The sequence below is a fragment of the Macrotis lagotis genome, chromosome 5, assembly GCF_037893015.1.
Source record: "Macrotis lagotis isolate mMagLag1 chromosome 5, bilby.v1.9.chrom.fasta, whole genome shotgun sequence".
In the NCBI taxonomy this organism is placed as follows: domain Eukaryota; kingdom Metazoa; phylum Chordata; class Mammalia; order Peramelemorphia; family Peramelidae; genus Macrotis; species Macrotis lagotis.
The window spans coordinates 149,018,878-149,032,214 of NC_133662.1; the positions used below are offsets into that span (position 1 = coordinate 149,018,878).

A 13,337-nucleotide genomic window follows, 5' to 3' on the forward strand; every position below is an offset into this window, starting at 1 on the left:
CTACCTTCTTTCTATACAACAGAATGTCAGCATATCTCTTGACCTACTAACATGGCAGTAGAAAAACAAAGGAGAAATGAGAAAATCAAACTTCAATGCTTCCCTTGCTTTAAAAAAATCATTAAAAGTCCTGCTTGCCCCTTTTTGGAACCTACTCACTTTCCTAGGGTCTCCAGAAATTCTGAAGGTGTAGGGTGTGCTGAAACCTGCCATTTCTACTACTAATTGGTATTCATGCTGCCTTGTGGATCATCTAATGGCTTTACTGTTCTGCTGAAGCAAAAACAATATGTTGTTTGCCTCAGGCAAACATAGTACACTATTTCTACAAATCATTAGTCACCTTATTTGAATAAATTTCACTAGATTTATTTCTCAATGAAATTTCAACTCAGAAAAACAAGGAAGTGACTAGTGATGATTTTTCTTCCTTATAAACCTATTTTCTGGTTTTTCATTAAGCTATATCTTACTTGACAGTAATCTTAGATTTTTGGGTTTTCATAGTCCTCAAGAAATCTCAACTGAAGAATGTAGATCTCTTGGAGAACTATTTTGAATTGAGTTCTTGGAGGTTTTTATGCATATCAAGTATGCATGATTCATTTCCACATAGTAGGCTATCCTTTTTAGTTTGTTTACTTTTAATTAAATACTTTTTGTGCAATTAGTATTTATTTGCTCTCCCAGATGCTTCCCCTCCCCCTAATTGAAAAAAGAAAAATCAAACTATTGTAAGAATGTGTTTAGCCAAACAAAACAAATTCTCACATTGACCATGCAAGAATGTGCATCCATTACCTCTTTGTCAGAAGGCAGATAGTTTCTTCCTAAACTTTCTGATCCTTACATTGATAAGAGTTGTAAGTCTTTCACAGTTAGTTTTTCCAGCATTACTGTTATTACATAAATTGTTATAGTGGTTATGCTCATTTTACCCTGCATCATGATGTTCAAATAAGTATTCCCAGGTCACTCTGAAACCTGAAACACCAAAACTTTTCTTCATTTCTTTTGACAATGAATTAAACAAGCAACTTATTTAGCTTTTCTCCCAAGTGATGCCACACCCTTAGTTTCCAGCTTTTTTGCCATTATAAAAAAAGAACAACTTAATATTTTAGCATACATAGATCTTTTTCATCTTTCTTTGACCTCTTTGGATACAGCCTAGTAATGATATCACAGTTGAATAATTTTGTAGTGACTAGACCAATTCACAGCTTCACCAACAGTGTGTTAATATGACTGTTTTGTTTCCAATATTTGTCATTTTTCTTTTTTTTGCTAACATTGCCCATCTGAGGGCTTTGAGGTAGAACTGATCATTCTTCTGAATGTTAATAATGCTTTGCCTTTTATGCTATGAATTTATTACCAAGGATTAGAGATCTTAGTTTTAGATTTTGTCACCTTTCTTATAGGAGAAGTTAAATCCACTCAAGATAGAAGAAGTGCTCTCCACCTGTTCCGACTAGGAGACTCAATGCTCAGGATAGTCCGGAGTAAATCTCGACCACTTCTCCATTTCATGCGCTGTTGGAGTCTTGTTGCTCCTCATCTAGTAGAGGTGAGTGTTTGCCAAGAGGAGAAAAGACCTGACTGACTCCAAACATTTTCCGACATTAAAGTTTTAAGAGCAGCCACATGTACTTATGCAGAGACAATTGTTATATCATATTTGGTATTTTATAGTGATACACAGATATGTATGTGAAAATATAAATCTGGATGTGTATATTCAGAATAATTGCTTCTTTGCATTTTAAGAGAAAGTCATTAACACTCCCAGTGACATTACATATCTGATCCAAAATATACATATATATATACATATGTATGTGTTTATATACACATATATGTATGTGTGTATGTGTATGTGAAGAACCTTATGGACATTCTGACTGAATAAAAAAAGCCCCCTTATATCATGTAGTAGAATAATTCCTAATTTGTAAAATTAGCCATATTGACATATGAATGAGTGTGTGTGTGTGTGTGTGTGTGTGTGTGTGTGTGTGTGTGTATAAATGATGTTCCAAAAGTCTTAGGGCAATTTTAACCTATTCAAGTTTTAAATTGCACTAAGACTTTTATATATGCATTTTGGACACACCTGTGATTTTATTGGAATAGGAAACTCCCTCTTCCAGTGCATATAGGCAGCTACTCTATAATTTATACAGTTGCCTGGGGATAATAAATGGTTGGATAATTTGTCCTGTGTCATAAAGCCAGTATGTGTCAGAGGTGAGACATGACCCTATGCCATTCTGACTTTGAGATTGACTTCTCTAACCACTACTCCACCCTGCCTCTCCTTATACATAATTACTGCTGTATGGGAACATCATTCCATAAGTCATACCATATGTAGTATCTGAAGTGTGACTATCAAGGGGACAGAGAAGATACTGATTCTGACTCTAACCCTCTCCCCTATAGTGATGTACAATATGATACTTTACAGAACTATTCACTTCCTTCAAATAGAATCCAGTATTGACTTAAAGCAGAACAAAGAAACAGGCAACTTCCCATTCTTCCTCTGAGAAAAGTAGGTCAGTTTGTGTATAAAAATGTCTTGATGTTCCCGCTGGTCTGTCACATTAAGCTCCTTAAGACTAAGAATTATGTTTTCCACTAACTGTGTTCACTCTAGTACCTGGGATAGTGTCCTGAGAAACTCAATAAAGGTTATTAACTGTCTGCTTCTTAGATGACTGGAAATGCTTTGTTCTGCAGTGTCTTTCCACAGTTTTATTACAGTTCTCACATAGCATCTTTCATCAAATGATCAGAGAGTATTTCACAGAATTAAATTTAGCCACCAAGAACACTTTGCTGGGGACAAAGAGTAACAGTGATTTGACTTTCAGGAAACAGCCCCAAAGTAGTTATCTATTTTTAAATTCAAGTCAACAAGCATTGTTAATGCTATGTCCCAGGCATTGTGTTTAGGCCTAAATGTTAAACATTTTTTTTAAAGTGTGGGTGACAAACCTAGGGATGGATCTGATGCATCCCAAATCATTTTTGGAGAAAACATCTTCATAAAAGGAATATAATGAGCATTTAACAAGAGAAAAAAGTTTTAAAAAACAAATAATTAGATCTTCTGACTTTTCCTATAATAGTTGGGAAGGACAGTTGAATTTGTCTGTTAAATTGAAGTTATGATGGATGAACTGGGTATATGCTAGGAAAAATGCTTATTGCTCAAATTGGCAAACCCACTCCTAAAACTCTCTTGGAATTTTGCAGTCAATAACTCAGTTTGATCCTTGTAAAAGCTAGGGATCTCTTCAGCAAGATTTGTTTGACTTACCTAACCCTCAACCCTCTTCCATTCTTTACTCATTCCCCACTATAGGCTGCCTGCCATAAGGAAAGGCACGTTTCTCAGAAAGCAGTCTCCTTCATCCATGATATCCTTACAGAGGTTCTGACAGATTGGAGCGAACCCCCTCATTTTCACTTCAATGAAGCACTGTTCCGTCCCTTTGAACGTATTATGCAGCTGGAATTGTGTGATGAGGATGTCCAAGACCAGGTAAATAGCCTCAATTAGCAAAATGTGGGAGGATGAAGAGTTCTCCACACATGGAGGGAATTTTAATTAGCTTGCTTATTCCAGGAATTTGTAGAGAAAGGATTCATATTAGACACAAGAGAAGAGAGAATGATGCTGTTACTTCCAAATTATTTGTTTATGTCACTGCTTTTTCTAACATATTCATCACAAATGTCCTCTTTTTCTCCTCTTGAGGTCCTTACTCCCCTGCTACCCTAATTCCTCTATTTTAAAGCAAGCAAATTGACTTCCTCCTTCACTTATGTCTTTGAGGTCTATAACTATCTTATTAAAACTTGTATTCCTTCCAGCATGAAGTGTAGTGCTCTGATTAGAGTAGATGCTTAATAAACATTTGTTGAATTTTTGCTCTAAAGGACTGTCAGGCTTTGGGTTTCATTCTTGGTTTAAGAACTTTAATAACTATGCATATTTGTTAGACAAATTTTGGTTTTCTATTTATTTTTTTCTAGGGTTTTTTTTGGGGGGGAGACAATGAGGTTAAGTGACTTGCCCAAGGCCACACAGCTAGGTAATTATTAAGTTTCTGAGACAGATTTGAACTCAGACACTCCTGACTCTAGGGCTGGTGCTCTATCCACTGCACCACCTAGCCACCCCATTTTTCTTTATTTTTAATGGGTGTGGGGATAGGAGAAAGATAAAATGAAGTTGTTGATTTTTTTTTAAATAGAGAGGTGGTACAAAAATGTGAACTATGGCTTTCACTTTTAGATGTGGATACTATTAGTTTTATAGGTGTTGCAAAAGTCATCTTACAAAGTGGGAGTAATTTGTAAATGTCTATAATGTAAGAAATAACATCATTAAAAAGTTAAATTTTTAAAAAACTTTAAAAACTTGATATTGACATACTGTAGGAAAATGTTGATTTTCATGGCATGCAAAAGATCATACGTTATTTACTTTCACAGTCTATCACAGATAGCTCTAGACTTCATAGAAACAATTTCCACACCATATAATGAATCCTAAGGAAAAGAAAGGTCACTCAGGTATATCTATCCATTGCATATATGTAGAAAGCCACATCAGGGAAAGAAAGTAAGATCAGGAGCAGGAAGAGGGAAGAGATCTCAAAGCCATATTCAGTCTTCATTAGAGTACATGATCCTTGAAGCTGGAGGAATGGAGAGATAGCAAAGCAAAAAAGCAGCACATTATCCAAGTAAGAAGGGGAAATCTGTGACTCTCCTCATGAAACCAAATAGGGAAGAGACAGTTAAAGGGAATCATTCCCTTTCATAGCAAGATACATCAGGAGACTAAGAGACTATAAGGATCAGAGAAATCAATTATATATAGTTCATAGATTTGCATCTACATCCCACAATGAAGTCCTTTCCTTTAGCATAAAATAGACCAAATAATAAAATTGACCCTATTAATTTTCTCTGAAAAAGAAACATTCATGTAATTTATTCTTTTCAAGTTAGGCTATAATATTGTATTGATTTCTGTTTTATCAAAAAGGTAAGGTTAATCTAGGTAGAAAATTAAATTAATTCTACAATATGGTATTTAAACCTAGAGTGGGGTGGGACAAACCTTAAAGAGGAAGGAGGTCATTCAACTCTGAAGCTCTAAGAAATGAGTTGAGAACATTAAAAGAAACAGTCCGAAAATAAGTAGGGGACAATTATGGACAATTGTAAAAGCTGGTGAAATGGGAAATTTGCTAAGAACAAAAAACAAAAACCTCTAAACTATTTTATGGATTTGTGGATTCATAGATCCATCATGAGATTAGCAACTAAAATATTTTCCATGATTATGAAATAGTTGAGGTTTTATAATGGTGTTTTAAGGAAGTCAATGGATAACAAGTAGCAAAGAGGACCATTACTTATTTCTCATTTGGAATATGTTAGACATCTAAGACAGAAGTTTTAATGCCTATTTTTTACCAAATTATATAGACCACTGACAGATATTGGACACTACTTGAGTTATAATTGTTTGTAATCATGCCTTTGACCAAAAGTAATGCTGAGAATTACAGACCTGAACAACGTAAGTGAACTTTGAAAGGTTAGAGTTTACTTGATACAATTCATCCTTCTATGGACGAAGTTAAATAAGACCCAGAGAAGTTGTGACTTACTCAGAATCACATTATTAGAAGCAGCAGATCTGATCAGTGACATTTCTACAAGACCTTAAAGCCTCTGGATGCTGTAGATTTCTTAGCCTTTCAATATACTTGGGAAATTTTAATTTTAAAGGCCAAGATAATCTAGGTAGATTGGCAAATGTAGAATGTTCTGATGTCTGATTCCAGGAACAGGAATTCTGGCTGTACCATTTACTACCTATGGGACTTTAAGGTTCTTAATCTAAATTTCTTGATCTTTTAAAAATCTCAATTTCTTCAGGAGTGAATTAAGTTACCTCTAAGATCCCTTCCGATTCTAAATCTCTGATCCTGTGAGCATGATGAAGATGAAATCTAGTTTGTGCATGCTATTACTTTCTTTGGCCAATATCTCTGAAAGAACCAGAAAAGACTTCAATTAACAGAGGAGCTATCGGGGCGGCTAGGTGGCACAGTGGATAGAGTGCTGGCCTTGGAGTCAGGAGTACCTGAGTTCAAATCTGTTCTCGGACACTTAATAATTACCTAGCTGTGTGGCCTTGGGCAAGCCACTTAACTTGAAAATTCTAAAAAAAAAACAGAGGGAATATCTTTCCCAAGGATTTTATTGCATCTCTTGAGTGAGGGATTGTAAGAGCTAACATCTTTGTTTGTTTCATTTGTCTTTACCTCAGGTAGTTACATCAATAGGAGAGTTGGTTGAAGTATGTTCTACTCAGATCCAGTCAGGATGGAGGCCCTTATTCAGTGCTCTGGAAACAGTGCACAGCAGTAACAAATCAGAAATGAAGGAATATCTTATAGGAGACTACTCCATGGGTAAGGATATTTGAATGATTCTTTCCTCTTCAGTCCTTATCACATACTTTTGTAAAACTAGGTGATAACATGTTGACAAGCAAAAAGGAAGCAACAGTAAGTAGTTAAGGAGAGATTAAAGTTTAAAGAAAAGAAGAAAGTGATAAGTGGAACAAGCTTCTATATGACATGTGGGAGGGGCTGGCATTACAGGCCCAAGATGATAGATTGATCTTGGAAAGAAAGTCTAACAACTCATCTATTGAATACAAAGCAAGGGAGGAGAAGATGGATAAAGAGTTAGAAAAATAAAGAGTTTATAATGGCTTAATTGCCTCAGTAAATTAGGAGGCAAGATCATCTTCTAAATGAGAGATGGAACCAAAGAAAGAGACAGAAAATGACAGCTAGAAAGACAGATATAAAGGGACAGAGAGGGGCAGCTAGGTGGTGCAGTGGATAGAGCACCGGCCCTGGAGTCAGGAGGACCTGAGTTCAAATCTGACCCCAGACACTTAATAATTACTTAGCTGTATGGACTTGGGCAAGTCACTTAACCCCATTGCCTTGCAAAAACTAAAAAAAGTAAAAATAAAAAAAAAATAAAGGGACAGAGAGAGAGAGAGAGACAAAGGTACTGAAAGACAGAGAGAGAGATAATTGGAGGGTAAAGGTAAAAGTTTGGAACTGTCATTTAAGGAATGTGCTGAAGAGTTCATCCAAAGTGAAAGGATTGATTTGCAATTGTGAGAGCATAATTGAGGCAATAGCATGTAGATTTTTAAGCATTCCAATTAGCATGTTTATGTGTCTTCCTTTCTCTCCATACAAGATCAAAGAAAGATCCTCCAAGATTGAGAATTAGCAAATGATGAACAAGGAAGAAAAGAAGCAGTGTTTGGGGACAGAAACTTCAGTTCCAGTAGGGGTTAGGGAGTTTCATTTCTGCAGTCAGAAAAATGACAAGTCAGTTTTGTAGGAAGGGAAGGAGTACTCACAAAATGGCAATTCTTTATCCTCTTTTCCAGCAGAAAAGAAACCCCCAGTTATACAGGAACTCTTTGACCCATCATATTTTAGACCTTTTCAAGCTTCATATATTTTAAATAGTATATTTAGTATATATTTAATATATATTTAGTATATATAAAATACTATATTTAGTATTAAATAGTATATGTAGTATATTATCTGACCCAAACTCATCTCAGGTTCAAGTTCATCTCATCTGAGAAGTTTGGAACTTAGGCTTCCTTTTTTATGTTTGCTAGGTCAAAAAAATCATCAAAAAGCTCCAACCCTTAGATTCCTTAGGACTATATTGAAAACTCAATCTATACTGGTATTCCATAACTACCATTGATAAAGCATTCCAAGAATTTATTGCGTCTGACTATATACAAATTCTTTTCTATTTCATTGTTGAGCTCATATGTTGCCATAATTCTGCTAGTCATTCTATACTCTCCTCACATATCTCAGACTGACTTCTTTGTGAAGTGTGTATATACTTGGAATGCATTCACTGTTTAGCAATATAATCCTTGCAGGTAAGCTCATGAGTCTGGTCCCTGGAAATCAATGGATTTTTGTTGAGTAGTTGTCAATTCAGGGGTAAGATTCTGTCCCTCTGATAATTCTTTTAGGCAGTTGTTCAAGAAATGCTCTTGGTTGACTAACTTCAAAGATGACAAACTTACCCTTCTTTATTTCTCATCCCATAGGAAAGGGTCAGGCCCCTGTGTTTGATGTCTTTGAAGCCTTTCTGAATACAGACAACATCCAGGTGTTTGCCAATGCAGCCACCAGTTATATTATGTGCCTTATGAAGTTTGTCAAAGGATTGGGTAAATGTGATTTTCTAATACTTCTAATTTAACTAAACCTAGATGTTCTCTTTTCAAGATGGTATTTGTCTGGAAGTCAGAACCTTTGTCATTAGGTATACGGTGTGCTTGGGAGGAAACAAACATCCTAAGGACTTGTACAGATGCTAAACAGTTTGTGTATCTGTGTGTGTGTGTGTGTGTGTGTGTGTGTGTGTGTGTGTGTGTGTGAGATGTATCAGAACCAAAACTCTTATTATGAAAGTAACTTGGATGCTATCCAGAGCTAAATTACAGTATAGTGATAATGAAGTTATATCTAATATATAGAACATCCAAATCTCTTTAGTTCATCTTTTTAATTCTCACACCATGCAATATTATTATATTCAGTGGTCATAGTAGATCACATCCATTATACTACTGTTTTATAGTTTATAAAATGCTTTTCTCCCAACAATCTTGAGATGATAAAAAAAAAACCGATATGACCATTTTACATGAAGGGAAAGTAAGACCCAAAGAGTTTTATAGTCATACAGTTAGCAAATGAAAGACCTGGGACATGAATTCAGTTAGCCTGTAATTTTAAGTCTTAATGAAACCACTTTATTTAAGGCCAAAATATCAGAGATCAAAATTCAATTCAGAGTCCCCAAGGATATGATTCTGAATAGGCCACTTTAACTTTTTTTATTTGTAAAATGTATTACAACACTATAGTATATAATCTGACCCAAACTCATCTCAGGTTCAAGTTCATCTCATCTGAGAAGTTTGAAAATTATCGCAATAAAGATAATCACAACTCCACCAGGAATGTAGAGAACAGATGGAATAGAGCTTGGGAACAGTTTTGTAGAGATACAATATATGGCACTGAATGTTTTTGTTGAGAGCTCAAAGTACTTGACAGTTCTGCATTTTTTGGAACATGAAAACAAGACACAAATAGGCTGACTGACATTATTATTTGTATTCTATATAGATGTAGAGATGAAATGTAATCTATAGTGCTTTAAGGCTGCCACTGATAAAGCTTGGACTTTGAGCTGACTTCCTAGGAATTTCTGTCATCTGTATGGTGAAAATTCAGTAGGATTTTGCATTTTTCATAGGTTATAATGTAGATAAGCTCTTATAGTCATCCTGAAGATGAGAGTTTGCAAGAGCTAACTTACAAGGAGGAAATAGGAAGAGTCATAGTGACCACATAAATAAACTTCACTCACAAAGTTGCTAAAAAAAGAGATTTCAGAAAGACAGAATCTAAGAATAGGAAGGCGTCTTAGAAGCCAATCTGGTCTATGCTGTAGCCATTCAAACATTCTTTTCCAATATTCTCAACATAAGGTTATCCAGTATCTTCTTGGAGACCCTCAACAAGGAGAACATACCATTTCTTGATAGCTCCATTTTTACATAGTTTTAATTATAATGTTTTTCCTTCCGTCAAGTTAAATTCTGCCTCTCTGAAACTTTCCTGCCCATGGTTATTAAGTTTCACCCTCTGGAACTAAGCAGAATAAATAAAAAACCTTCTTCAATATGGCAGCCTTTTAGATACTTGAAGAACAACAATTACATACTCCCCAGCTCTTCTCTTCTTTTCAGTTTAAATCCCTAGCTTCTCCCGTTGATTCTCAATAACATATTCTCCAGTCTTTTCACTATCCTAGTCAACTTCTTCCATTCCATTTTGCCTATATTTTCCCAAAACAATGGTGCCCAAAACTGAACATGGAACTCCAGAAGTGGTCTGCTGTAAACATACATAATTTTAATCATCTATTCACATATTGCCAGTATCATCTGTTTTATTATAAAGAAAATTCTTTAATATTCTTCCTTAGAGTTATATGCAACTGTCTCCCTAGAGGATATTAGAAACTAGCCTGAAGCTTTAATTATAATACTTTATATTCTAATGGATCTGTATCTCTTTGTTTCAAGACTTCCCTCAATCTATGCTTACATATACTGAGCAACTTTTATCCATTGTCTTCCAGAAAGTTCAGAGTTCACCCAATTTACAGTATTACTTATTATATAATTAATATGCAATGATTAATTATTCAGTTTAAAAGAGTGAATCTGTGTTAGATGCAATGCAACAACAAAGAATTTATGCAAGGCCATATTCACTTTAATTTGACCTTTAAGAATAGGTTTTTGTTTCTTCCTCTGATAAGAGGTATTAATTTAAAGAATGTGAATATTTTTCCCTCATGAAGAAAACATTCCTTTTTTCTTATTTGCTTCTTAATTTTAAACAATGCTTAGTAATTATGTCTGTTTACCCACAGGGGAGGGTGCTAGTTATCTATAAATGTAGATAATTAGAAACAATTGTAACACTGTGCAAGGATTTTATTAAAATGTACAAGCCAAGCAATTACAAAGGAAGAGAAGTGATTACAATTCACAGATAAAATCAACACTGTTTACCTATTGGAAACCTGAAAACCCCAGTGGGAACAGGTTATACATATGGATAAATAACAGATGGAAATACTTTATATTCAATTAAACGTTCCTCATCCCCAGCCCCTCAGATGTAGTCTCTCCCCAATCTCCGGTATCATTGCTACTCAGCTATGAGCAATGGGAACAAAGTAGGCATTTCCCCAGCTTTAGAGAAGCTTATCTCTTCCTTGAAGAGACAAGATTTATTCTTAGTAAGGACCTTGCCCATTTCTTTTTCAGCTGTTTCTCAGCAAACTGTCTCAGAAACAGAAACCCTAACCTTTTTCCCCCCTCTTGAATTTCTCTTCATGTCCTCTAGGAGAAGTGGAATGTAAAGAGATTGGGGATTGTGTACCAGGGTCAACATCAACATCAACAGACTTGTGCCTTCCCGCTCTTGATTATCTCAGGAAGTGTTCTCAGGTATGATGAAAATGTGCATCTTGGTCTCTGAAGGCTTCTCAGCCCTCTGGGCATGCATAGTATGTATGGATAGTGTTTTTTGCTTAATAAAGACAGTTTCTCCAGTCCTGGAAAGATGAAGGAAAGGCTGACTCCTTCCTTTTCCATCATTGCCAAGAAAGAGGAAAAACCTTGTAATACTGTCTGTGATGAAGATATTAAGTCTCATAGGTCACTCACTGATGGCACTTAGAGACTGTATACTAACTTCAAAGATTCTTAACTTTTTTCTGGTTCATGAATCTCTGAGGAAGCTTATTAACCCTTTCTTAGACTAATAACTTTAGATCATTGAAGAAAATGCTAAATTCTAAGAAGTAGTTAGTGAAAATATAGGCGTAAATTTTTTCTCCCCATCATGATTCAAACTCCTTGAAATCTATCCACAAACTTCTTATGAGTCTGAAACTCCAGATCATCTTTTGAGTCAAATTTGGCTAAATTTATCTAGTCTTTGAGCAGTTTCAAGGAGAGGAAAATTATTTATTTACCTACAGTTGTGATGTCTTAGGAAGCAGTAAACAAAATAGCTACACTATATGAATATGATGTAAAATAGAGAGCCTGTGTATCATTTTCCCCTAAATTTATCAGTCTGTGTTCAAGCCTTTCTGTGTATTTTCTTTTATTTTCTCTCTTTTTTTTTTCCTTTTTGTAAGGCAATGGGATTAAGTGGCTTGCCCAAGGTCACAGCTAGGTTATTAGTAAGTGTCTGAATCTGAATTTGAACTCAGGTCCTCCTGACTCTAGGGCTAGTGCTCTATCCTCTGCCCCAACTAGCTGCCCCCTCTTTTATTTTCTTTGTTTATTTTTGTCAGTCTCTTCCCTATCTCTTCTTTGATTCTTCTTTAATTGTTTATAACATGGAAATAATTTTATCACTTTTTTCTTAACTTTCAAAAATGTGACTTAATATCATGTTTCCTGTTTCTCTTTAAAAAAGAGAGAAACCTGACTGAATTAAAGGTTTGGTTTTTTTAATTTGCATAATCCTAGTTTTTTTCAATTGAGAGATTATTGACATAAAAAATCTTATAGACAATGACATTTTCAAAGGAAGAAAGACAATTAAGGAGACGTTAGGTGACACTTATGAGGATGAATGGAAGCTACAAAAACTATATTGCTTTTGAAAGGGACCAATTTTAAACAGGACACATTTATAACTTCATAAATTTCTGGATTCTAAAAGCAAGGTCATAGTAATAAAATTCAGAGTCTTATAGATGCAGGGATTAACCATGGTTCATGGAATACATGTAGTACTTTACAGATGAAAATGTACTTTGCTAAAGGCTATGACAGAGCTAACTAATTCCTCCATCTCTTTAACTATAATTCTTCTCTTTCTGCTCTCACTTTAAAAAAGGAAAGTACTAAAAAGTATTAAAAAGACCAATTAAAAATAGTGATTTTTTTCCCATGGAAGTAAAGGGACACCACTTTCATTCAACAGACATTTATTAAGTACCTACTATATGCCAGACTCTGTGATTGAGCCTGTCTCTTACTTTTTGAAGAGTTACTCTTAGCCAATTTGTTGTCATTAAATGTGTGACCATATCCCTCCTCTCTACCCCTTCCTACTTACCCATTGGGTCCTCTGTTTGATGATGAAAGACTTTCATAATTTGGTCCATTCCTATTTTACTAGCTTCTACCACTTCAGTGCATGCTATGGTCTAGGGCACAGTCCTTGTTGCTAACAATACTCCTGACCTTATGTATTGGTCCTAGTTATACGACATACTTGAAATTTCTCTCCTCACATCTACTTCTTCACTCCCCTTACCTTAAACTCAATTCAGATTCTACCTTCTGCAGGTAACCTTTCCTGGGTTCCCATTCCCTTCCCACACTATTGTCTTCTCATTGAAATCACCATGCATATGCATATATATACATATATATGTACACCTACATACACATATATACACACAAAATGCCTTTATGAGACTTGTAATTTCCCTGGCAGGTCAGGTTCTGGGTTCCATGATGTCATTAATATAATCTGCACAAGAAAGACAGGAAGGCAAGAATATGGACAAGAAGGCTCCAATGAGGGTGAATCAGCAATGTGAAGCTCATCATAGAG

General features: G+C 35.3%; 1 protein-coding gene across 6 annotated transcripts in view; it reads left to right on the forward strand.

Moving 5' to 3' along the window:
* The window catches only part of ARFGEF3 (ARFGEF family member 3), a 215,606-nt gene that overhangs the window by 169,186 nt on the left and 33,083 nt on the right, over positions 1-13,337 (forward strand). For all 6 annotated transcript variants that reach the window (XM_074187684.1, XM_074187686.1, XM_074187690.1 and 3 more), the window contains 5 exons: positions 1,425-1,570; positions 3,374-3,553; positions 6,365-6,509; positions 8,213-8,335; positions 11,100-11,203. In XM_074187684.1, coding sequence (XP_074043785.1) covers positions 1,425-1,570; positions 3,374-3,553; positions 6,365-6,509; positions 8,213-8,335; positions 11,100-11,203 — 698 coding nt within the window. The remainder of the gene's footprint in view (positions 1-1,424; positions 1,571-3,373; positions 3,554-6,364; positions 6,510-8,212; positions 8,336-11,099; positions 11,204-13,337) is intronic.